General features: G+C 40.6%; 1 protein-coding gene across 8 annotated transcripts in view; it reads right to left on the bottom strand.

Annotated features, from left to right (window-relative positions):
• Positions 1-26,729, bottom strand: part of DGKD (diacylglycerol kinase delta) — a 71,602-nt gene that overhangs the window by 9,113 nt on the left and 35,760 nt on the right. For 6 of the 8 annotated variants that reach the window (XM_081007054.1, XM_081007049.1, XM_081007048.1 and 3 more), the window contains 23 exons: positions 22,280-22,384; positions 20,745-20,877; positions 19,634-19,740; positions 19,133-19,258; positions 17,622-17,724; positions 16,224-16,386; positions 14,374-14,482; positions 13,023-13,162; positions 12,262-12,349; positions 11,728-11,822; positions 11,536-11,635; positions 11,145-11,418; positions 9,137-9,298; positions 7,940-8,068; positions 6,018-6,114; positions 4,846-4,956; positions 4,196-4,292; positions 3,067-3,174; positions 2,309-2,422; positions 1,208-1,342; positions 457-608; positions 229-340; positions 6-98 (listed from right to left, as the gene is read on the bottom strand). In XM_081007054.1, the coding sequence (XP_080863180.1) occupies positions 6-98; positions 229-340; positions 457-608; positions 1,208-1,342; positions 2,309-2,422; positions 3,067-3,174; positions 4,196-4,292; positions 4,846-4,956; positions 6,018-6,114; positions 7,940-8,068; positions 9,137-9,298; positions 11,145-11,418; positions 11,536-11,635; positions 11,728-11,822; positions 12,262-12,349; positions 13,023-13,162; positions 14,374-14,482; positions 16,224-16,386; positions 17,622-17,724; positions 19,133-19,258; positions 19,634-19,740; positions 20,745-20,877; positions 22,280-22,384 (2,853 nt within the window). The remainder of the gene's footprint in view (positions 1-5; positions 99-228; positions 341-456; positions 609-1,207; positions 1,343-2,308; positions 2,423-3,066; positions 3,175-4,195; positions 4,293-4,845; positions 4,957-6,017; positions 6,115-7,939; positions 8,069-9,136; positions 9,299-11,144; positions 11,419-11,535; positions 11,636-11,727; positions 11,823-12,261; positions 12,350-13,022; positions 13,163-14,373; positions 14,483-16,223; positions 16,387-17,621; positions 17,725-19,132; positions 19,259-19,633; positions 19,741-20,744; positions 20,878-22,279; positions 22,385-26,729) is intronic. The other 2 variants (XM_081007047.1, XM_081007050.1) reach the window with 2 other exon arrangements.

The raw sequence follows: 26,729 nt of genomic DNA, 5'->3' as shown, positions 1-26,729 counted from the left end.
CTTACCAGGGCCATTTTGCCAGCCAGGAGCAGTTCTGTTTCATTATGCAGGGCTTTAATATTATTCGCCATCTCTACAACAAGGTTGCAGCTCAGGCCCTGTGGAAAGACAATAAGCGTAAGGACTGGAAGTCTGAAACTCCAAACCAATATAAAACTAAATAAAATAGTCACAGAGCCCAAGCTACAGGAACAAGTTGGGTTCAGGCAAAGAGAAACCCACCCATACCTCTGTAGACTTGGACTTGGCATATACTTTGTCCATAGACTTGGAGCTAGCATTGACTGCATGAGCAAGTTCTTGTTCCATGTCCTGGTACGACTGAGCTATTTCCCGAATGCTGTGGGTGGGAAGGGGAGAGGTGAAGAAAGCAATAGCATAAACTTTCTGGACTGTTGTCTCATTCTGGCACCACCACCTCCAAATGAACCCGAGAAGAAAAGAAAATGGCCTCACCTGTGAATCAGAGTGCCCGCTGCTTGGCAAAACTGATTGATCTGGGTGGACTCTTCTTCAGATATAATCTCTGGATGCAGGGAGAAAGAAGCAGGGCGGGGCAGCTCACATTTTTGTTTGTCTTCCCAGGACTTTAGGGTGCTCTCAAATGCCTGGAAAAAAGGAAGGGAGGCTATCACTATTCCATGCCATCTGTGATTATTTAGGAGAAACTGATATCTTTATATTATACTTTCTGCATGCAGAGAAACACTTCCCCCCATCTCTGTAAAATCTATCATGATTTTATTTACCAGATTTTTAGACAAACCTTCATCACATGTAGTGATTTCAGGGTAGTTTCTAAAATAACTTATTCCATTCAGCACAAATATATCACATTCAAGAACAATAATATGAAATGCTTAAAACCAATCATTAATAAATTACTACAGGAAAATCCTAAAATATTAGACAGCATCCACTAATTTCCCTTAAAGGCCTGGGAGAACAGATAAGCTTCCATTACCAAGTGAGAACATAGCAAAACTGTTTCCATCTACACTTCCATGGGAAGGGAATCACACAATCAGGGTCCTCTCCCTCAGTTTCACACAGCAGGCTAAGCCCACTGGCAGGATGACAAGAGCAGCCCTCCCAACCACAGAGCCCAGGACTGACGATATTCCACTTCAGCCTTGGAGTGGAGGAGCTCAGATTTCTCTTTTGCTTGGCAGGTTCATCTCTCAATGTATAAGAAGGTTCCTCTTACCCTATCTCTGGTTAGTGTCTGTGCCCTGTTTTTATGAACAATCCAAATATATCCTGGAGGTTGGATCCAGGCCTCTCCATCAACTTGCACAGGAACTCCTTCGTCTCCCAAGATTGCTATCTTCACTGTCCGGCACTATGAGAAATCCTTGTGTTAAACGTATCCTAAATCATACAGCATGTCAGGTTTTGTTTACAGCAGCCCAAGTATCTCCCTGTGTCCCACAGTAACTAACAGTTTCCCCAGCTTGTTTCCTCTGGTGCTGCTAGATGAGAATTTGAATTTGTAAGTTCTACCCAGCTCAGTGCAATACAGAGAAACCAGTCTATGCTGAATGCTGTTGATCACTGCCTTTATTAGCCTTGAACTATATCAACCACTGAATGCAGAGTTATAGGCTATAGACTTTATGGAACAGATAGTAACTCTTTGGTTCTCTCAAAGAAAAACAGGTAATGTGCAAAATCACCTGTGGACCGCAAGCCGAATAGTAAGCAGCATGGACTGGCTGGATGCAGAGGCAGGGTGGGAATCACCAGCAGGGGAACCCACAAGGGAACCCTAGAGGAAGAAGGCTCAGAGCCAGGAAACTGGTGGTGGGACAACAATGAGTGGTCAGAGGGAGAAGAAGGGGCAGACTAGGAGAAGGTGGTGTCAGAAGCTGAAGAGGCAACAGGGTTTAGTGAGCAGGAAGAGGCTGGGGCAGAGATCAGTCCAGAATCAGAGGCAGGAGAGGAGGGGGGCCAGGAGACAGATATGAGGCAGGCTGCTGAAGAATCCAGGGAATTTCTCCCTCCTGCTCCCCTCCCCTCTGGTCTCCCAGAACACATAGAGGAATTAAGAAAGTGGAGCAATGAGAGAATAGATAAAGGAGCCTGAAATTTCTTTGGAAAGACCCGGGGGAGGAAGAATCTTAAGGAGCGGTAGAAAGGCTGGGACCTTCAGTCCTCACAACTCCCTCCTTAGGGCAAGTCCTACTGGGAAGAGTTGCTGTGATCACCAAGCCTGCACTCTTTTGGTTTCTTTGAATAAAGAGCTATCTTCACTGACACTGGGTGTTTTATTGCTGACCTATGCCTGACTCCCGCTCCTGACAGATACCTGGGCAATTCGGTGATGCTGTAGGTTAATCACACGTGAGACAGCCATTTGCATACTACCAAACACTGCTACCACTTCCAGGATCTTGTCATCGAAAGAAGGAGCTGTAAATGTCTAAGAGAAACAAAGAAAGAGAAACTAATCCAGCTTGAGCTTCAGTTATAATGGCCTCCTTTGCTTCTCAATAATGTCAGGGCAAGATACAGCTATATATCCTCCTGGCATCCCTCTCTTCCCACACCCCAACCTAGTTGCTGCTAGTATAGTAATAAATCAAGTAGTGTTGCTGCCTAGTGGAGAAGAATAATAGTGGAGTAGATAATCAGCAGACACTGGAAATCAACCAAACGAACATATCAGCATTAAAAACCAGGAGACCTTTGGCTGGACTGGTGAATATATTCCCCTCAATCTGACCCATCTTGTGGAGGCAAGTGAGAGTGTGCCTGTACATCCCAGGATCATCTGCCCCAACTCTGATGACATCTGTGGATGTTACATTTGAATATGGTTTACACATACTGAATTACTATATATTCATATAGGGCAAAATTGTGCAACCAATTCCTCAGGAGAAAAACATTTGTGCAATCTCAGCCCATCACCATAGATAGCATTACAATGTGGCGCTCATGTTAAAACAAACATGTATCTAAATCCCTCTAGCTACGAGTGTTTCATTTGAAGGTTTTTGGTACAAAGAAGAAGAAATGGAAGGTGAATGAGACCTTCATTTGCAAAAAACTTAAAGTACTCACATCATCTTCCTTTGTGCCCCCCCAGAAGTTGGTGCCTCCTGCATAGCTGGGAATGTTGAGTACGGCAATTCCCTGAAGACTGGGCAAAGGAATTGGACGTCCATCACACTGCATGATATAAACAAAATTGTATATAGTGTGTACGATTCCACAGGTTTCAAGGATCAGTAGGTTACTTGCCTTTAAAAGTGCTTAAGAGATTAGCAATTAATTAAAGTTTATCTCAGGGTGAGAAACCTCTTTCAGACACAGGACCTCGTTTTCTCTTGGCCAGCCTTCCAAGGGCTGCATGACAGTGGCTTCTGTTGCTTAGACAAAAGTGGGTGTGGCCAAACCTCCCCCAATGCATAGGGATATACACACACAAAGTGCACATGCCCACACATACCACCCCCTGCCCCCCAGCAATTAGACTTGAAAAAAGCATGTATTTATTTAGAGCATTTGGAAGCTTTTTAAAGCTTAATAGCAAGGGGGAATACTGTTAGAAATTGCATCTGGGGGTGGTTATTCCATGCCTTCCCAGCTGTATTATTCAAGAAGAACCTTCCACCTGCAACAATTAGACTTAAAAACCCCTTTTTGATTGCAGTCCACAGAAGACTTATTTCAGACCTAACTGCAGTTGGGGTAAGGTGATCTGGGGTTCACAACTGGAAAGGGATAATTAATTCTCCCCTCCTCAGCTGTGACCACCACTGTCAAAACAGCTCCTCCACCATTACAATTAAACTTGAAAGAAACCTATTGCAGTGAATAGAAAGGATTTTTAAAACCTAATTGCAGTATGGGGGTTTGGGTGTGTGGGTACACAGCTGGGAAGAGTTCACAAGCAACAGGGAACCCCAGCTGATGAAGTATCAGGGCAAGTTAAACAACCAAGCAACAAGAGGCTAAATAACACCCATTCAATTATTTAATTAAAGCAGCTCAGACTAGTAAGAGAACAGTGAAGTTGCTGTGCTAGCAGACAAATCCTGTAATAACTCATAAGTCATAACTCAGGAGCTAAGCTCTAGGGTTAGGAAGCAGGGAAGCATGAATCATACAAGTTAGGCTAATGGTGCATGATAGCAAACAAATAATTCCATGTTTGCATAAACCAAGGAGGTTAAGGGCTACTCATTACCTCTAGCAAAACTTTTTGTTCTAAGTTTTTGTAAGTTCTGTGTAGCAGCTCCTTTGTTCCAAGAACTCCGTACCACATCATGTTCTTCGTACGACTTCTGAAAATGGAAAGCAAAGAATCAAGTGGTGCAATGGACCACAAATTGCACTGTAATTTATACTATGATGTTCAGATGAAACCTCGCTGCCTGAAAGAAAACAAAAGCCAGACACTGAAATACTTTATCCACTATCCTACAGCAAGAAGTATTAAAGGAGCAAAAGATGTGGTAAACTATAATTGGTTTCTCTGGAAATAAATAACTTTGAATTTTTTTTTGTTGGACCTAGCAACACAAATCATCAAAGCGCTCAGCCTATGGTTTGCAGTTCTTTAGAAGTAAAAGTGGCCTTATAAGCACATCTGCCAAAGCAGTTGTGAAATAAAAGTGCTGCATCCAGTTCCTATCAAAGCCTGCTTTTTATGAAGAAGATGAAGAAACAAATTATCCAGTATGCTGTCATTTCTTTTTAGTTAAATGCTACCACTGAATGGTGCATTGACACAGTCAAGTAGCTTGATGAAATGTGAAGGAGATTTATAACTGTAGTTGACACAACAGGATACAGGTTTTTAAAATGTATAAAACAGCTCCACAAATGATTGATTACCTGCACTTTTCTGGATGCTCGTCACGCTTGTTGTTGAAGTCCAAAGAGATCTTTGCATCCAGTCCGATTCCAAAATAGTTATTCATCACACATTTCTCTACGTAACAATCACTATAAAGAGCAAGAGAGACACCTTTGATTTAAAGTGGTGGGATATTTCAGCATTCTCCATATGCCCCTGTGCCCAATATGGCCACTGTATATGAATGAGCTGTCCACCTGTGCACTAGGAATAAAGCCTGTCAGAGGGGGCCTCTGGATTATGTCTCCTATTTCAATAACAAATGACTCAAGAACCTAAAACAAAGAGAAGCTAAATAAAATTCCTTTCCATTTCCTTCTTGGGTACAAAAATAACTGGATAGCTCAGTTGGTTAGAGTGTGGTGCTGATAATACCAAGGTTGCAGGTTTGATCCCCGTATGGGACAGCTGCATATTCCTGCATTGCAGGCGGGAAACTAGATGATCAGAAGAACATAGCCAGCTTTCTCATCACAACTAGCAGTTTCTGTCACTTAAAAAAACCTGAAACATATTACAGGCAACTCCTCATATACATGCGCTCTATTTTGTGTCCTCTACTAGTGAAGAAGGTGTCCTCTTTGGGCTCTGGGGAGGGTCTCCACACAAGCCAGAGGGGCAACAGGACTTCCTCAACTGACATGCAGGGAAGTGGCAACTGTTGCTGTGCTATCCCTCACGTCAGCTGTTAGGCGGTGAGGCTGAGCAGCTCCACAAAGCCCTGCTGTCCCTCCAGCTTGTGAGGAGACCCACCTTGGAGCCCGAAGAGGCTCTGGGGAAGGTCTCCTCATGAGCCACTAGGACTCTCCAGGATGCCCCCTATTATAGGCAGTTTTGTGTATGCTCGTGGGGGACTGGAACAGAACCCACACATAATGTTTAATATGAGACCAGCCATCATGATGGAGGGAGACTTTACTAGAATTCAGATAAACATGTTAGTAAGTGAAGTCATCTCTTTTAAAAAACAGGGCTACTTTCAGTGTTACCACTTTCTGCAAAATCAAAATACTAGACAAGCTTCGTAGAGACTGTCTTGCCTTGTCTACACTGTAAGAAAAACGTTCCACTTGCTGTTAAAATGATTTATTCCTCAGTAATACAGTGGAAAAGGGAATTCAATTCCCTTCACTCTTATTTGAATACTCACAGATTTTCTGGCTCAGAGTTAAATGGGTCTGCATTGATCAACAACCGGCTGATGACAGAACCTCCAGGTAGAGAACCAGATGCCCCAGCACGGATATCTGTCAACAGAATACAAAACTTACAGGAAGCTGCAAGGAGTTTATGAAGCACACAGGACACAGCATATTTTCAATTGGCAAAACAGGATCTATTTTACCTCCAAAATCAACAGGATGTCACTTCTGGAGCATGAAACATTATCTCACACTTTCACTGTTGCTGAACAATGAGGAAAAAACAGGAATTTAGACCTATGAGTAACTCCAGCCTTAGTCCTTAAATCCTACACAGAAGCAGATTCAAGCAAAGAAGTTTTCTAATTCCTATGAACAATTTATGTGTGCCGGAGAAAAAACAGAACTTTCTCTACCATGTATTTTGATTTAATGTTATCAACCTAGATGTGATATTAAATACGTATGTTTTTTACATTTAACATGCATATTTTAAAAAAATTTAGATTGGCAGCAGCTGATAATTATTGGGCAGTACATGGGGAAGGGGGAGTTTAACCCTTTCTTCTCCAACTGTGGTCCCAACAAAAATAATTTTCATGATGCAATGGGGGGGGGGGAATCCTCCGCTGGTGCCAATGGTAGATTTCCTTCCAATACATATAGCAACTTCAAATGAAAAATTTTCTTCAAGACCACAAAAGGGACGAAAGGGTTAACCCCCGAATGACCTAAAATCCTTGTATGCTGCAACCCACATTTATCAGCCACCTTCCCTCTTCAGGAGCTATCCACATTTTTAAATGCACATTAAATGCAAACACAAATTTAAACTTATGTCTAGTTTGGTTAGAAAGCTAGGAAAAATATGCTCAAAATTTTGTTCTGAAGTGGGACCCACTCAGCTTCCCAACTCCTATAAGGAAAATCCTCAGAATTTATATGGAAGTGCATGAATGTGGTCCCAAAACAGAGATGTAAGTAAAATGGGCCACTATAAAGCAGAGCTTGTAAATATTGCTTCAATCTTGCAGTTATGGACATCTGCCTCTAAATAATGAATAACAGACCTTATTGTTCATATAGCATAGCTCTTGTTCAAAACCTTGTTTACTTGTTTCCCTCTGAACAACAATTAGCTTTCTTGGTGATGATCAGTTCATTTTAGGAGTAAGATTTTGAAAATCTGGAAGTTTTAAGCAGTATACCCTAATTCCATACTTGTTCTCACAGATGGGCTTTAGCTTTACCATACATGCCCCTTTTCCAGTAGTAGATAAAAGGAGACGATACAGAAAAAATATCTCAGGCTAACAGAGGAAGACAGACATAAAAGAAGCAGGGGTTAAGTATGAGAGAAAAAGAAAAAAATGGAAAGGAACTTATTTGTGTGCTCCCTCCACAAGAGGTCCGGAAGATGGAAACACAAGAACAGGCCTTTTCTGCAGTGGCTCCCAATTTGTGGAATGCTCTCCCCAGGGAGGCTCACCTGGTGCCTTCATTACATATCTTTAGGCACCAGGTGAAAACATTCCCAGCCCTCTGGGAATCTATGGTCTTTTAAACAAAAGGGGGGATAACTGGTTGTTTGTTATCACATTATGTATTTTTGTGTTTTTATACTGTAAACTGCCCTGTGATCCTTGGATGAAGGGCGGTATATACATTTAATACATAATGAAAATATAAATAAAATAATAATAATAATAATAGAGGGATGCTGTACTGGGCAAGGCAGGGAACAAACTGGGAGCAGAGTCAGCTAACCTAGTCTAGGACCCAAAAGTTGGTTATGTGTTCCCTGCCTTTCTGGGGTGGTAGAAGAAGTTATTTATCAGTAATGGATTACAGAAAAACCATGTTATGTCCTCAGTGCCAGAAGAGGTCATCTCTGGTTTAGCTAGACCGGGAAGAGTGTTGTTGCACTCACTGGGGTAGATGATCTTTGCATTCAGCATTGGCAGATTATCCCGATTTCCTGCCTGGGGAGGAAGAGAGGCAGAGCTTCCCACTGATAAAGTTCCTTTACTTATTAATCTTTCACAAGGAGACTTGATAACTACAAAATACAACAAAAATCACAGGTACCATTAGAATGCTATGAAACAATGAACAGAGAAAACTTAGATGTAGTGGGCCATACTGTTGGTTAGTTACAAATTGTGCTATGAAAACCAACATTTTCAGCTAGGTACTCTTAATCTGGGCAGATTCTTTAAAGGTTTTTATATTGTAGCCAAAGAACAAGCCTTAGCTGGAATAAAGATGTTCTGAAGTGCTCCCAGTTCAAAATATAAAAGAAACTTTAACAAATACTATGCAGTTCTGTCTGCCATGATTTCCTGTGCCCTTCTGTTATTTTCTAACATATTCTAGTCAGCACTGAAAGTGTTCCAAGAAAGACCCATCATGATGTTGAAGCCAATATTAAAATACTGTATATTCAATCTAAGAGATCGTTGTCATAATTAAAATATCTGAAAGTCCAAGGAGATCTGTAAGTATATGGAATTGAGGACAAGCTTCTATTAAAAACTAAATAATGGGTTCTTTTGGAAACTATATTGTTATGCTTTTAATGAAACAAAGGGACATATGAAAGAACTATTAATTACTTAAGTTTGTTATAAATATTTAGAATTCCACAGACTTTGTGAAATTTTGATGCTTTTGAAAAGAAGCTTTTTCTAACTTCTGTAGCTTCCTTTGCCCTACTGACCAATGCATTTTAATATTATTTATGGTTATTCAGAATAATGTGAGTCAAATAGTATTTCAGGGAGAAACACAGCTGAGCTTTTTAACAGCTGATACTAAACTATGTACTGCAAATCCTGGATCCTAATAGCTTAGCTCCTAGCCCTATACCCAAGGTCATAACAACAACTACAAGCTGGTTCAGGAACTCTAGGCTGAGATGATCTATTGCTAAAACAGCATAAAAACTGAGAATTTAAAGATGTATGTCATCCTTTGCTTATCTCACTACCCAGCTGATAAGGTATGGTGTAACACTTGGAGCAAGATCTCAGACCCAGGGCTATGGAAATATAACAAATTCCCAGAAGGCTTCAGAAAGACACATATAAAGATGCTGCCTTCAACAAAGGTTAACTAAGGTTTTTACCTTTCCGATGGCTCCTCCCTTTTGGAAATCCATAGTTCCCAGTGTGTGAAGACTGTAAGGAGATTTTGTTTTCATTCCTTAAGTCCTTTCCCTCTTCAGCGGTAGAGAGACCCAAGAGGAAGCTCTCCTGTTCTTGGGTTTGAGCGTTCTGTTCATCGACAGCTAAACAGTAAAACAGTAACAGAGTCAGACAGACTTACTAGGTATCACACTGCATTTGGGGAGGGAACTGGGTAAGTGGAAGACAGCAACACTATTACATTTTTATCCTAGAACCTTCTTCAAATGGCTTTCCCAGATTCTGTAAACATCAAAACACACAGGCCATTGCTCATCTCATTTTTGCAACACCTGATGTAAAACACCTGATGTAAAAAACCAAAAGAACTTTAGACTGTTTGGAACATACCATGTTTCAGTAAAGCACTTGGATTACAATCTACTAACTGACAGGGACAACACTGGAAAATTGCTGACAGTCTAGGCACACCATAAAATGCTAAGTGGAGTTATCAAGGTATATTTGTAGAGAGCGGTTATAAACATAGCTCCTTTAGGAAAGACCCATGAACAAGTATTAAAATTCTTCCTATTCACATATCTTTTCTCAACATAGATAACAAATTTGGATATAAAATTTACACAGCAAAGCATCTGTAACCCATGTTCTGATGAAAGTGCATCATGATCCACTCAACTTCAATGTCACAATGTAACTTCAGTATTGTTTATAAATAACAGAAGTCAAATGACTACTGCAACTACAGTGGAACCTCGGTTGTTGAACACAATCCATTCCATAAGACCAATCGACTTCCGAAACATTTGGCAACTGAGGCACAATTGCTGGTCAGCAATTTCCTTTTAAAAAATGGAGAAATATGCCTCTGAAGCCGTTCAACTTCCGAGGTCCGTTCGAAAACAGAAGCATTCACTTGTGGGTTGTCAGTGTTCGGCTTCCGAACTGTTCAGCTTCTGAAGCGTTTGACAACTGAGGTTCTACTGTACCAATATAAAAGATTACTTTAGAGTAATTCAGCTGACTTGCACATTTCACACTGTAGTTCCTGCCCACAAACTACATCTATGTACAAGAATGAAGATAAGGAAGACTTGCAGGAGATAGGAGCCTTTCTAATAAAAATCAAAATGGTTCAACCAATGTGGAAAAAGGTGCGCAATGGTTGCACTTCCAAGGATATATTTCTCATGTGACCAAACCATTTCCAGAAGACCTGCCTTTATTTGCAAGAAGAATTTGGTAACCAAACAATTGATACTAAAAATGGAAAACAAATAAAGGACACTAAAGGAACAAAAGGATTTATTCTGCTTATTTACCCTCTGTGTGATGACAGAAAAAGTCATGTGAACCTGGTCGTAAGCCAAGCTTAGAAATACAGTTCCTTAGTTTTCAAATATTTATTGTTAAGGTCAATGACCATCATGAAACAAAAGGGAACAAAATAGGAAGCACATAAAACACATACTTCAAATATGTAGAATAAAATAAAATAGACCCCAAAAAACCAGAGTATGGTTTTAGCTACAGAAAGCCAGCATACAATTAAATTATGCATGTATGTATGCACGTCTGAAAGAAAGAAAAAACCATAAGCACTGATTCACATGTTACAATAAACTCTTGGTTTATTACTCCCAATTTGAACAGAGTGAAATGGGAGTCATTCTGCTGCATGCACTACCATGCTGCTGGTTTATGACTTAGCATGGCAGGTGAACATGGTCTGTCAGCTAACATGTTCAAAAAGGTGATCTGATAAATGTTTTTCTTACTTCTGAAAAGCTTTTGACATCAGAAAAAATGGCAGCTTCATGGTGAAAATCCTACACAGTCTACAGAATTCATTCCTGACTTTTGAAGGAATTATACAGCCTACTTAAAAACGCAGTAGTTGAATCCCAATTCTTGCATGTCTTGATAATACAGTAGCATATTTCCTTTCATATAGCAGTTGAGGCTCACTCAGGATTTTCTAGTCCTTACCTTTTTCTGCATGCTCTATAATCTGACGAATAGCTTTTTTCAGACTGTTGGCTCTCAACATCAATTGCTCACGTGGACGAAATATCTGAGGACGGGCAGTGCAAGAGGAGCCTACTGAACGCTCACTAGAAGAATCACAAGCACTGCCTGAACCATCGCCATCTTCTGTCTCTTCTGCTATGGTAGGAGGCGGGTTTGGCAAAGATGACAAAGCCTGAGATTCTTCATTCAGTGTTTTCAGAAGGGAGTCGAGCTTCTCTTTCAAAACAGAGCACTACAAGTACAAAGCATAAAGTTTTATAGAAATTGTATAAAGTGTGTGTGCGTGTGTTGGAGAGAGAGGGAGGGAGAGAGGGAGAGAGAGATTTGAATTTCCTTTCCCCCCAAATACCTTTCTTGCCATGACTTCTGATTCCTCAGAGCTTTCTGGTGCTTTCTCGTAGGCTTTCCCTACTCGAGCCACAAAATCCTTCACAGTCTCACACAGCACCCTAAGTGAAATAGAACAGATAAGCAATAATTATTTTCCCAACATGCATAATATAGCAGACTTCTTTATACCACCTATCTCTGGAGTACTTACTTGGCTGATGAAATGACCACTGAGTGTTGGTCGGATGTCAAGATTTTGGATAAATGAGCAGCCACAGAATCTTCATAGAAGAGAATCTGCTGCACCTTGTCATAGTCAGAAATGGATAATTGTTATCACCTCATCTGGACTTGCACATTACAGGGTCAACATGGAGCAGTACATGCTGTATTCTTGGCTCCCCATAAAGGTGTAGCCATGATTTCAGTTTACTCTACAGTGAGCACTCACAAAACATACAAAAAAAGTCAAGCAACTTGGTATTCACTTCACTGTGGCATCAGACAAGGGAAATGATTGCAGTAAAACTTAACATTTGTTTGAGCTATGAAAACAATTAAAAATATTTTTTAATCTGGAGAATGCTTTAGTTTTTAGTCTCTCTGAGTCCTTTCTACATATCTGAGTATAGAAGCCATGCCTCCCCTTAGAGCTATTTCCCCATGTATCTATCTCATAGGTGTTTTGCTCTGCTATCATTAACTTTTCTTAGTTCATTTTCATGGTCCCCCCAATGTATACAACCACCTCAGAATCTTCACTAAAATCTTCAGTGACTGTAGAAGCAGATGCTTGTCGAGGAAGTTTTGTTTCATACACCATAATGCTCCACCTATTGAAAAAGAGACATCACAGCATTTAATACAAATGAGATACCCTTAAAAGGGCACACGTTGTTTATAAAGAAGCAACAGGAAGTGGATGCTTAAGGCAGATGATTCTAGAAGGAACACATTTTCCCTTCTTACATCTCTGTATTAAAAATGAACAGAGGAAATTGATCGTTTTGACTTTTTTTCTGGTTTAGGTGCAACATGTGCAATGAGGCAGGGCCAGCAGGATGCCTTCACACAGAGACAAATCTCATCTCTTCAAACTCACAAAAATACTCTTAAACTATTGGGAAGGAAGGAGAGCAACGTTCCTGAAAAAGCAACTCCTCCTAAAATTAGGGAATCCTGGGATACATAGGAGGAACTATTCAGCATAGTTATTACTATATTGACTGATACAGAAAACAGCTGCTGTTAAAAGAATGCCATACAAAAATCTTTCAGAGATGCCTTCCTCTTTTCCACTGCTTTAGCACACAGCTCATTAAACACCCACAACCCGTTAAACAGACTCAGGGGAGAGTAAAACAGACCCACTGACAAAAACTTCAGACTTTGGGCCATATCTAGCACTAAAGCTCAAGAAGTGCAAGGGACTTCCATGTGCACATTTGGTGATTCTGACTATCACTGTGTTAGGGGACAGGAGCAGAATCATAGAACAGCACCTACCTGTCAAGCATTTTGGTACTGGCCCTTTCCAGCTTTTCCAGTATCTGAGGAAGTTGAGTGTCATCATCACAAGCCGATCCCCAGCCTAGCACACGGGCAAGATCATTGCCTGTGCCCAAGGGCAACACTCCCAACTGGCACTACATAGGAAGGGGAGAATAAAAATAAGACTAGCCCAAAGGGATTCACTGCCCACACCAACTCTGACCACTGAATGTTTTCTAGTTGATTTCTTACAGTAAAGACAATGTGAGAAAATTACACAGTAAAGAGTCCAGTTAAAAAGAAACTATGTCGTTAATATTTCACCCATATTGTTTCACCATTTTCAAATTATTTTGTTGTTTTATTTTTTCAGATTGCAGTCGCCACACCCCAGATCCTTATTTAAGAATTCCTACCCATTAAAAAAATATATATATTTCCCCAGCTTTCCATTACAAGGAATGGTGGCTTATTCCTATTCAAAGCAATTATTTAAAATCTACTTTTTCTTCAAATCTTGCCTTTCAACATCTACAGGTCTTTAAAAAAAAATATGGAGACCCACTGCTGGAGTTTACAACAATAACAACAAGAAGGATGCAATGTAGGGCTGGCAACAGTCAAAAATAGCTGATAAGAAATCTGTTTCTAAAAAGTTAAAGTGTGAGAAACAGAGTTCAATTACATCCTTGACATTGAACAATAGTTGAAGGCTTTGTTAAAGATCAGTATTTCAGTTAACCACAAAGTGGTGCTATTGCCATTTTGAAACAAGAATTATTTGTTATCATAAAGGCAATACTTCCATTCCAAGCAAATAGCTATTTCAAGAACTAGGCATATTTATATGATCAAGTATCAGCCCAACGATAACTTCAAAACTGCCTGCACAGAGGCTACTCTACATGGTTTGTGCCATGAAACTGTGAATTGGAATAAAGGGTTGGAAGACTGCAGCGGCATAGTGAAAGCTGAAAGTTACGCATGGTGAACATCTACACATGAATGAGTTGCTATGCGGAACAGTTGCTATGCTGGACTTAAACAGGGCCTTGTGAACCAGCCCTAAGCAAACAAATACATAAAAGACTATACCCTTTAAGACTTCCTGAGACCGGAAAGATATTTGGCTGGGGGGAAATATTGTGATAAACACTAGGTGGGGGCAACACCTACTGCTGCTCTCTTGCAAATGAACCTTACTCACATTCAGTAAACACCGAGTTGGGAATCCCATGTTTGTCATGCAAACTTTCAGTCTTAGATATTTCGTTATTCTAGGCAAAATTGTATTTCATAAGTTCCTCCTTGCTCTCTTTTGTCATTTAGCCAATCCACATGTAGAATGGCAACTTAGAGAAATTACCTGTTTATGGAGACTAAGGCTGTCAATTTCAGAGAGAACCCATCCAACGCTTCCATCCCCACCACATACCAGAATTCGGAAGGTGTCGAATTTCTGGAATAAACGTAAACTGCACAGGAAAAAAAGGTGTATCTGCTGTAATGTATTATTAAAATGCGAGAGAGTTTAACAACTAAAATCTAATCAACAGGAGTAATAAAGACTTCAAATTAATCAGAATCTGTATTTGCAGGGGCAAAGTAACAGCAGTGTACCAGTTAGCCATCTATGCAACACAAAGACGTAAGTTTGGGTACTAGAGTATTTGGGGTTTTTTAAGCAGATACTTTCTTCCCAGAACAAGAACCACAGAGAGTGGTTTGCAATTCAAGAAATAAATGAAAGGTTCTATGGAGCTTCATAAGGGGTACCGTATCTGTGCAGTAAATGTAACAGAATGAACACATATATTTTGAGACCATAGCTAAGTGGTTGAGCATGTGTTTACATCAAGAGGTCTCTAGGCTCACTCACCTGGCATCACCAGTTAAAGCAGGCAATAGTGGATTAGATGGACAAATAGTCTGACCTAATAAGGCTGCTTTCTAAACTTTAAATGCGTTCTTATTCAGAGACACAGAGAAGCATAAATTACGTTAAGTCTGCAACTTGTGTGCATTTAACTTGTGCACATTCAGCTGTATGTGCATGGCCAAAAAAAAAAAAAAAAAAAAGATTTAAACATTTAAAAGGGGGTGGAGTTCCAAGAAAAATGACTTTGGCAATCCCACCCACCATTGAATCCAGTGGGCTCTGACATTATAATAATAATAATAGTAGTAATAATAATAATAATAAATAAATTTTATTTATATCCCACCCTCCCCAGCCGAAGCCGGGCTCAGGGCGGCTAACAACAATAAAACAATACAGCAGTACAACACAACACAACACTCTAAAATCATTCATTATAAAATTAATTCAAATCAAACCAATGGCAACCATTGGGCCAGAGCTCCGCGAAGATTGCCAAAGGAGGGAGTCAGGCTGTGCCCTGGCCAAAGGCCTGGTGGAACAGTTCTGTCTTACATTTTGAAGTTAGGCAAGACCCCCAGAATGTAACCCCAACTTAAGTTGCAGACCTATCATACAACACTCAGGCATCAAGACTTTCAATATAATTTTCACACAAGGTACACAACAATCCTAAGTAGAGAAGACGTCCCTAGATATAGTAGCTTCCAAATCTACTTATAAAATGAAATCAAATCCTCATGTATCACAAACTTACTGAGAACAGCAGCCTAACTTTTGTTGAAAGCAGCAACAAAGCATAGATACATGAATGTTAATCAATGTGGATATACAACAGATACCTACACCCCAGAATTTGAGAATATTGCCACCGATCACAGATGGATACATTAGAGGTTATATTCTATACCCACATTATAGAGAGCACTCACCCTGTGAGCATTAGGATTCTCTCTGATCCCCTCCTCCTGAAGTAATACAGTCAAGCCTCAGTTCTCAAATGGCTCCGTTTTCAAACATTTCGGCTCCCGAATGCCAAAAACCCAGAAGAAAATGCTCCGGTTTTCGAATGTTTTTCAGAAACCAAACATCCCACGTGACTTCCACTTGAGTGCAAGAAGCTCTTGCAACCAATTGAAAGCCGCGCCTCAGTTGTCAAACGTTTTGAAAGTCAAACGGTCATCCGGAACAGATTACGTTTGACAACCAAGGTTTCACTGTATAAACATTCTTTTTCTCCAGTATTGCCACATTATATAAGCTCATGCTCTGTCCCTCATGCCTGGGGCCACTCTAAGTATTTGCAGGCATCTGTACATCAAGAGAGCATCTCTTACCCGAGGTGAGGTCCTCCATTCATAAGATCAAAGACCTGTGCAGGATTCAGCAGTTGTTTGAATCTTCGTAGGAACTTTACTCCCTGGTTGTCTCCACTTTTTGAGTTAACAAAGACCAGCAAAGGGCTTGTGCAAGAAGGGGGACAAGTGGCTTTCCAGAACCCTGAAGGGAAAAGCAAAAATTAAGAATAATTGAGCTCTATTACCACAGGGTGGCTAACAGTCTGCAGGTCTTTACGTGATCTTTAACCAGAATATTACATGGAACTATACGGCTGTTTCAATATACTAACTGTTTTTCCCCCTTTTTTAAAAAATTGAAATATTCCAATGGTGACATTTTAATTCTGTCTTTTAAGATTTGGAGAATGGGTTCATTATTAGCACAGTGGCTGTACTAGGTTGCCTTTAGTACAGAATGTTGTAGCATGATGGCTGATAGGATTGAGATTCTCTCCGCATATGACATTCCTGCTCAAAGATCTGCACAGGCTGCTGCTTTGTTACTGGGCCAAGTTCAAGGATTTACTAATGGCATATAAAGTCTTTAACGGTTAGTGGCCATGGATTGCATTGCCCTAATGTGGTTATTTGACTGCTTTGATCTGCGGATCTTACACTTTTACAAGTACCGTATTTTTCGCCCTATAGGACACACTTTTTCCCCTCCAAAAATGAAGGGGAAATGTGTGTGCGTCCTATGGGGCGAATGCAGGCTTTCGCTGAAGCCTGGAGAGCGAGGGGGGTCGGTGCGCACCGACCCCTCTCGCTCTCCAAGCTTCAGGAAGCTATCCGCTAGCCGTGGGAGACCCAGCTCTCCCAGGGCTAGCGGAGAGCTTGCCTGCACCCAGAAGCTTGGGGCGCGCTGAGCTCCGCATGCCCCAAGCTTCGGGATTAGCGCAGCGCTCCGCTGGCCATGGGAGAGCCACGCGAAGTCGCCCGGCTCTCCCGCGGCTAGCAGAGACCTTGCCGGCGCCCAGAAGCTTGGGGCGCGCTGAACTCAGCACGCCCCAAGCTTCGGGATTAGCACAGCGCACCTGGGGGGGGGATTCCTTTATTTCCCCCCCCCAAAAAACTAGGTGCGTCCTATGGGCCGGTGCGTCCTATGGGGCGAAAAATACGGTACCTAACAGTTGTTCCAATATCTTAGTGTGACAACACCTATACTAAATTTGAGCTCTACAAATTTGCAGTCTAGGTCTCCCATCTTTGTGAATGTAAGAAAGAAGATAAGGAACGAAACAAGGAAGAAGGAAAGAGAAAAAGATTACGGTGCACATAATGAGTATTAGGCGCTATAATGAGAATAACTGTGTTATGCCAACGTTGGTTTTTTGAGCTATTTGCTTGATTGGCAAAGTGTGAAACAAACACTGAAAAGCATTAGCTGATACCTACCATCCGAATCAATGCTGTTGAGAGCTGTAGGAGGGATGACAGAAACTTTGCAAAGGCCAAGCGGGCATTTGGTTGGTAATAAGTCTCTGCATGAGGTATGTACCTGGGAGGAAAATATATTAGCTAAAGTTTTGCTTCTATTCAGGTGTTTTAATGAAGAAGAAATTCACAGGAATGGAAAGGAAAAGAAATATACACTGAAATCACAAACTAGCTTAATCTTGGGAGTCCAGTCCATGATCTGTGAAACACAGTGGTTACAAGTCCAAAATTAAACCACAGTTTCCAGTTGGGACACAACACAAAACCTGCCTAAGGAAGCCCACAAGGAAAGGAGCAGGGTGGGAGTTCCCAAAGCAGGGCCATTACATCTGAACAGGCTTTAGCCCTGTAGTGTTTTGTTTGCATGCATTTACAAACCTGTGTGCATAACGCAGGATGAAATCGTTATATCAACACTTAGTCTATCCAGCTCAAAGGAATATAAAATCAGTTCCCTTCTTACAATACTTGGGACACTTGATTCTGAAAGTATCCTAAGAATACTGACTTATGGCTCCAGAGATTGGTAAAGAGTAGATTTGTTAAACTGGAAACACTGGTGAAAATGTAGGCATAAACAAGAAATTCTACAGTCGACAAGAATAAATAATGAGAGCAGTACCTAAAACAACAGGCACAGAAAAACAACTGATCTTTCACAAAGGCCCAAGGTTTTTTCAAAAGTTTTGTAGTTAATTGCATATCATTTTCCTTAAATAATTCTGTGAACAACTATAAAACATCAGAGGCCAAATGGTTTATCTGGATATCTTACGCTTCCCTGGCTATTTGCTTACATTTCAAATACATTTTCCACACACACTCATGTGCATGTAGAATGCCAAGAAATTCATTATCCTTAGGATTTACACTTAAGAATCAGTGAAGTATCCAAAATAATTCAGTGCTATTCTGCTTGACTGTCAAGGAAAGGCAGGCCTTGCCAAAATATATACGGCTTGTTAATAAGCGATTCCCAGGATACAAGAAGAGCATATATTTAGGACTCTACATTCTGCATCAGAAAGATCTGTAATACATTTATTATTGCTTTCAGATGTGACCTTTATTTTCTGGCAAAGGACCATTAAGCAAGCAATCTCTATTAATCTAATTCTGTTTATTCAACATAGTGAAATTTCCTTAGGCTGCTGTGGTAACATCATGAGAGATCACCGACATTTCTACCCATCTTAGAATCAGTGGATAAAGAGCCTATAGATCGCTACACATTTTGCTATGCTTATCCACGACTATGTAAAAGACTGGTAATTGGCAAAAGCAGCATAAAATCTTTTTAAAATATCTAACAGCTGGCTTATTTTAGTTGAAATCTAATTAGCAAATAAATAAATAAATTCAGTGGGATGCCGCTGAAACTTTCTCCTTACAAAATAGCATTATCAGAATACACAGGCACAGTGCAGAAAAGGGGAGTAAAATTGAACAGCGTTGCAACATTAACTGACCATTGCTTTGCACCAGAGACAGCGCCAGTCTTGCAAGCGCAGTACACTGCCACATGTTTTATCACACACTGTGCATTTGGCACTCACAGGCAGGTTTCCTTCAAGCCACTGGTGTGGCATTGAAATCTGCAAACAAGCAGAAAATAAATCACTTTCGTTATAGGGCCGTTACTAGACTCTATGCCCTCTTTGAAATACCGAGCAACACTCACCCTTCCCATTGCTTTATTATTATTAATATTTATTGAATTTGTATACCGCCCTATACCTGGAGGTCTCAGGGCAGCTCACAGAACAAAATCAAAATATAAAACCACAAAATATATAATCAAAATAAAAACAACAACCCAATAATACCCCCGTACTTTAAAAGTAAGTATACATGTTCCTCTCTGAAGTCTCTAGAGAATCTAGAGAATCTTAGCAGAAGCAGAGGTGTAAGTGAAATGCCTTCTATATGCCTGTTAACCTTCCCCACATGAGAAATGGCCTCATACGTACCCCGTCTTCATCCTCAATGATATCCTTCCCAATAGATGCTAGTGTTGTCCATTTGCAGTTATTAGTTGCCCGGACAGCACACCTCTTGTGGGCTTTAAATTTGCAGACTAGAAAAGCCAGGAGGAGAGGGAAAGGAAGAAAGAGAAGAGTAGATATGAGGTGAGCTGAGCAAACACTCCATTTAAATCTACACGAAACCCAGTGTCACAAAACCCATTTCTTTTCTTCTGCTTTTAGCATCACTAACCAGTCTAATCTAAACAAGGCATGTACAGGAAATCTTAAACCTGTTCTAATTAGAAATTAATTATCCTCAGGAAACATCACATACACATTATCAAACTACAGATAATTTTATTTGAATCAGACGTATTTTCTGAAAAATATTTTAAAACAATCCAGTAGGGAATAGCTATGTTGATGAATTATCTGCAGAGAAAAAATAATTAATGTCATATTTCTAAAAGATTCTTGAATTTAATTGTGGACCTTAGATGTATTTCTCTCCCCTTATATCATGTAACACCCTCTAAGGATCTACGTTTATTTAAAAACAGATTACAACACCCAACCTGAGAGAGGTCGCTGACCACAAAGCCCAACCACAGATATCTTTAGTAGCCAGGTTTCTGCAACACGGAATGAAGATTTGTGAATGTTATATAACATTAACTTAAATGTTAGATGCAGGGTTTTTTATTACTGATTTTATTGTACTGAACCCTCCTGGAATCTTTTATATATGCCAACAAAGTTCAGATAATTTAAAAAAAAAAAAGTTATCTTTCTCATTCATAAGATTCTTAGCTCCTATAATTTAACAAAAGTTATGAAGCACAATAAATGTAGAATCAAACCTAACCAGTTTTATTTTGTACTGTAGCTAATCCTGTTTTGGTATAATTTTTCTCAGTCATTGCATAAGCAGGATTTTTAGATCAAGGCCTATTTCATTTGCAAGATGTCAAAGTCTGGCAGGGAACATTTCAGGATCATACGGTTATTCCCGTCTTGGAATGGTGACCAACCAATGGGGTGCGAGTCTGACCAATGCCTTCTTGGAAGCCTAACAGCTTTATGTTCCAAGCACAAAATAATGAAAGGATTTTACCTTCGCAGGAGAGTCCGTGGGACGTGACTCCAGATAGTGCCTCCCGACACACATTGCAGTATGTTGGCCGAGCATGCGAACAGGCGTACCAGTTATGCATCCCTGAGAAATGGTCCATACTGTACTGTGTAGACTGAAAATGAATTTATGGTAAACAAATGAAGATGACATCCCAATGGGACATTGATAGAGATATTAAATTGTGCAAACTATATATTTCTGAGGCAGAATCTACACCTGTATAATCTGTGGAGCATTGTAACCACGGAAGAACAGAGGAACAAGAATGCCCTGCTGTATGTGGGGGTGGGGAAATAAGCAACAATCTGAAAAGTACATCAAGGGGTGAAATGGTAAACTTCATCCCACACGGTACAAGCACAATGAGAGGAATGTAGTCTGGAGGCTGTAAGAAATGTAAATGAAATGCCCACCAAGCATTTTTGCATAGAACTATGGAGTAAAATCGGCTTGAAATGGTCTGGATTGGTAATTCAAAATTTTGCCAGCTGCAAGCAAGAAAGAAAGATAATAGAATCATAGAAATGTAGCGCTGGAAGGGACCCAAAAGCTAATCTAGTCCAACCCCCTGCGATGCAGGAATCGCAGCTGACAGCTAAGTCCACCGCCTTCCAAAGCAGTCCAGTCCACTGTAGAACAGCTCTTATCATTAGAAAGTTCTTCCTAATCTTTAGTCGGAATCTCCTTTCTTGCAAATGGCAGGCATTAGGGCACCAGTCCTGACATGTACTGCATAGTGGGGCAAAGGCACCTAACCCCCATATTGAGGTTCTGAAATGGATCAGGTACTCTGCACCTGCAATTTGCTAACTGCATGCATGGAGTCTTGCCTAGTTTTGCCCATATTAATAGTGGGAAATGGTGTCAATACACAATATTCAAATATTGTATTCTTTCTCATACACGTTAAACATTTTTACTATCTTAAGTATTTTAAGACCTGAATTCTCATGGCATTTATCTGCTTGGAGTTTTTTGTGTGTGTTTACTGTTTTTTAATTTATGTAAATTTAATTTTTTATGAATGTTTTTGATTTTTATTTATCAATCTATAATTTTTTCCACCGAGGACACTCCAAAAAAACAGCAGCCATTACAAAATCACATCTGTACCTTAGAAGTGGTGGTTTCCAAAATAAAAATAGTACTTTTGAAGTTCCAACTCTTTATCATAACTGTACTAATCACAGTCCACCTACTTTACTGTTTGTACTCTTGCAAAATTGAAGACATCACTCCACGTAGTACTCACTTATGGGAAAGTGCAACTTTCTTTCCTGATCTTGGATTACTCATGATGACAAGGCCTAAATGACTAAAGTGAGCAATCACTTTAAATTCAGACAGTTTATATACATGTTCTGATGACCACTGACTTCAGAGAATATTTAATTATAACTGCTGAAACAAGCAGCACATATGAACAGTAAACAGTGTATGCGTTGGGGGTGAGGCTGTCACTGCATTTAAAAATAAAGGGCAGATACACATCTATACCTAACCTATTTCATTACCTCAAAATGTTCACGATTCTGTACAGTCTTCAGTGCTGCAATCCAGTCCTCCATTTCTTTTCTATTATCTGCACACAAGATGAGTTTCCGACATGGAGTAATGACCTGTAAGGTAAGAGAATAGTCTGGTACTCTTAACTCCCTGAGATACTAACAGAAGAGGAGGATAGCAAATAATGACTGTTTCATTCTGACTTAAAGATTTCTGGAGACAGGAGACTATTTCAACAGATGCAGGAGAAGGTAGAGAACCAAGCTTTGCAATTGAGCAACAAAAGGGAAATAAAACCTAGGGCCTTTCCAGGTGACCAAAATAAAAAATCCTGTTCCAGAGACTACATCTTCCAAAACACTTTAAAAATGGTTCTCTGTGCTTTGATGCTATGTGGTTTATGGAAATTATGAGCACTGAAGGAGTCTATTCAAGTCTTCCAGATGTCCTAACTTTGAAACATTATTAAAGTTCTTAACTCTAGCACAGATTTCCCCAACCTTGGTTCCCCAGATGTTGTTGGATTACAACTACTATAAACCCTGACTACCAACTCTGCAGGCTAAGGATGGTAGGAGTTGTAGTCCAGAAACACCTGGGGAATCAAGGTTGGGAAAAGCTACTCTGGGGTAGTTGAGCGACTGAAGAACTTGCCATAGGCACATTATTCTCCTGATGTTTCTTAATCTAAGACAATGCAAGTTGGACATCTTTATTTCATAGTTAAGCTGCATACACACAGTCAACCTAGGATATTGAGCCAAGTGATATTAAGAGCTCTAACAACAGATTTATTTTGATTTGTTCTAAAATCTACCCATCAGTAATGCCACTATGGGTTTTTTGTTCTCATATAATGTAATGAGTATGGGTTGCTCGTGCGTAAGTTGCCGCCTCTCCTGGCTATGTTGCCTTGTTTAAACCTTTCTGTCTGGACAGCCCTTCACTTCGTGGCTGCCTCAGTCACTAGCAGAATCCGTCAGTGGGCGTTTCTTAAACCTTTTCCAACATAAAAGTTGTTTGACGCCAAGTCTCCTCCTACTCTCCCTGCGCGGAAGCCTTCTGTGCAGGGAGGGCGTGGGTAGCGGAGGACCCGTGCTCTCCCTGCTGGTGTCCGGTGAAGAGTCCTGGAGCCCTCTCGCCGATTCCCCCATCTGCCCCCCTTTATCTCTGGTGTTGCGCTGATTTGCTTCCCCATCTGCTGAGCTGCCTCTCTCCCTGCTGGGCCCTTCTCCAGCATCATTTGAGAGCCTCCCCTCCGCCTCTAGCTCTGATGTCAGTTCCCTGACATATAATGAATGGGAAAGCATTAAAACAAGGCTCTGGTTAGATTAGAGATTGTGCAAAATGTCCAGACTCCCAACTGCAAACAAATCCTTCAAAAAGCCAATGAGAGAGTTCTTTTGAACTTTCTCTACACACTTTATTGTTGGTAGCATTCATACCCTGCTCAGAAGTTTATTTCAATATTTTACAAAATTAAATGTCTTTTCTACCCAATATGAAAATGACAAGTTCTAAACGGCAGTTTTATATACACTGAAAGCTGAAGCTTTCTAGCTCTTGGGTATGACTGCTGCTGTACCAAATGCCTAAATTTATAGGTCTGAGATGCTATGCAATTAAAAGTCCCTGCTGTTATGTGGGACAAATTGTCCAGTGTGGCCTAAGGAAGCATGGCTAGTTGGAGAATTAGTTGGAGAGGATGCCTTTTGTCTAATATGTACTCACAACATTCCCAGCTGTCCTGTGTCTTTTGTCCCATTCCTCCCCCAAGTGCCCAAAGCTTTCCCAGCCATTCCGAAGACAATTGGAGGCTTGTAATTAGCTGAAGTAGAGGTGCCTATTACACTTTCAGCTAAAACAGATTTATACTAACAAGCAATGAAAGAGGGGAAACTGTAATTGTGTAGACCTAACTAAAAACAGCAAAATTAACAGAGTAACCGAATTATCAGGAACACTAAAACAATACAATTAATTAACACCAACTATTATTGATACTACAGGAGGCTTCATATGGCAGGGAAACCATATACAAAAATACATTTTAAAAAAGAAAAAAAATGTATTGAGGATATGGTATTAAGTCTGCATGCAAAGTAAGTGATCTACTACTAGCCTATTCTTCCTCCAGTGAGATATACTGGTCCTTTATAGGGTAGGGAAACACAAAAACTGTAACAGTCCCCATATTAGCTGACTTGAGTTTAGTTTTATAAAGCACATTAGGTACAAAACCCAAAAGAACCTAAACAGAATCGTGTGACCTAGTGGCTGGAGGAGTATGCACTGTACCCCTCAAACCAGAAGTGAGCAGACTTCCGGTTTGTGGACTTTTTCCTTTACTTTGCCACATGAACCAGGATCCACAAAATGCCAGTCAAAGTTACCTGATCACAATGTAGCAAACCAAATCCACATCTCTGTTAATACAGATTAGGAAAGCCACACAAAACTTGGTCATAGGCAAACAAGTAAGACTATCATTTCATAGGTGCAGATCACCAACACTGAGAGATAAATGTTAAATCAAAGCCAAGAGCTTAATCCATGGCAGCAGCCACCCCTCTCGCCATTTATTTTTTCCCCAGCAGCATTTTAAGTCAGCACTCTTATTTATAACTTAACAAAATAAAAACTGTTTATAATATCATGCAAAAAATATTTAGTATTATGGACATGTTTCTTATTAAAAATGTGTTGGGTTTGCATGGAATTCTCAGCATCTATGATAGGGCATTATGGGTTTAGCAACATCATTTTAGCAACATTTCATTCAAGTATGTTGAATGAAACCATGGCTACGAAAGGCAGACTAACACTTTTCACAAACTGAATTAAAGCAGCTACTGTTTCTTTTAGAGCTGTTAATGGGGTAAAGATAAGATAAATCATTTGAAGGAGTAGGGTAATAAATGCAAGGAAAGGAGAATACCTCTACGAACATAAGCAAACAACTCCCATACAAAGGGTTACTAGTGCATATTGTGTGCCGGCTGCAGTAACATTACATTGAAAACTGAATAGAATGAAGACAAAGGGAAATGGAAATATGCTAAACCACAGCCTGGAGAAGAGTAACTCTGGCCACAAAATGCCATCCACATAAGAACATCAGACCTGCACAATCAGAAAGCAGGATAATGCATACAGAACATATAGAAATACAGAATCATAGAACTGTAGGATTTGAAGGGGCCACAGGGAATATCTAGTCCAGGGGTCCTCAAACTTTTTAAACGGGGGGCCAGTTCACTGTCCCTCAGACACTGCTGGGGGCCGGACTATAGTTTGAAAAAAATATGAACAAAATACAGAGCTACAAAAACAATTTAACAGCAATAATGACTAACAGTGATGATGCACATTAAACACGGGGAAGCCCATTTTAAAACCTGGTCATGGCTTCTAAGAGGAGTAGTATGTGCTTCAAATGTGTGGTACTTTAAAGGCATTGCACATGGAGCTGAGAGACATTTAAAGATGAACAACATGCATAGGTGGCCCAGACGAAAACCCTTTAAAGTCTCACGTGACCAAAAGTCCTTAAAGAGAATTTACATCCTCAGTTTGAGGGTCCAGGGACCCAGCGCTTGCAAGCGGAACAAACAAAAGGGGGGAAAACCCCACTGAGTTTGGACATTGTGTGAAAAACAGCTTTAAAAAAAATAGTAATTCTGGGAAGCGAGGGAAGCGGGCTTGGTGGGTAGAAGCGTATACTGATGACGGGAAATGGGAGAATGAAAAGCAAAATGACTGTTGAGGGAATAGTTGAGTAAGAAACTGCCTTTGCACAAGAAAGACGAAGAAAAGGAAACTGGGGAAAGAAAGGGAAGCAAGAGGAGAGGCTTTTCGGTTGAAACTGCCAGGAAGCAAAGTGGGGAGGGGGGGAAGTGCCAAGTGGAGAAAGGAGCGTGGAGTGAGAGAAAACTTCGGGGCTCAGTCCACAACAGCCTCGCCGCTCCTGGGGCTCCTCCATACCTCGTCAAGCTAGAGCAGCCTCTCTCCCAGCCGACGGGGCCTCGCCTTCCCCGGCCCTCTGGACCCGCGTGTTCCCTGGCGCTGCCCACCATGTTCCTGTGCCACTAAAGTTTTGGGCCAAGACCCATTAGACAGTGGCAGGTTCTGTACTTGCCGGGCGGGCTGGGTTCAGGACCCTGGTGGGCCGGATCTGGCCCGCGGACCGTAGTTTGAGGACCCCTAATCTAGTCCAACCCCCTGCAATGCAGGAATCTTTGCCCAATGTGGGGCTCAAACCCACAACCCTGAAATTAAGAGTCTCATGTTGTACTGACTGATCTATATGATGGCTATATGCATATAGCCAATGCATATCATCACAGAATTCAGGACAAAAAACAAATTTTAGGAAATATTTTCCTGCTTTACAGATATGGAACTCTATGGTTGAGATTACTCTCAACGTCAGCATGTGAATCTATGATAGAAAACTCA

This window comes from Podarcis pityusensis (assembly GCF_964106645.2).
Source record: "Podarcis pityusensis genome assembly, chromosome: 5".
NCBI classification, from domain to species: domain Eukaryota; kingdom Metazoa; phylum Chordata; class Lepidosauria; order Squamata; family Lacertidae; genus Podarcis; species Podarcis pityusensis.
The sequence above is the reverse complement of the archived record's forward strand: the minus strand, read 5'-3'. Positions and strand labels throughout refer to the sequence as shown.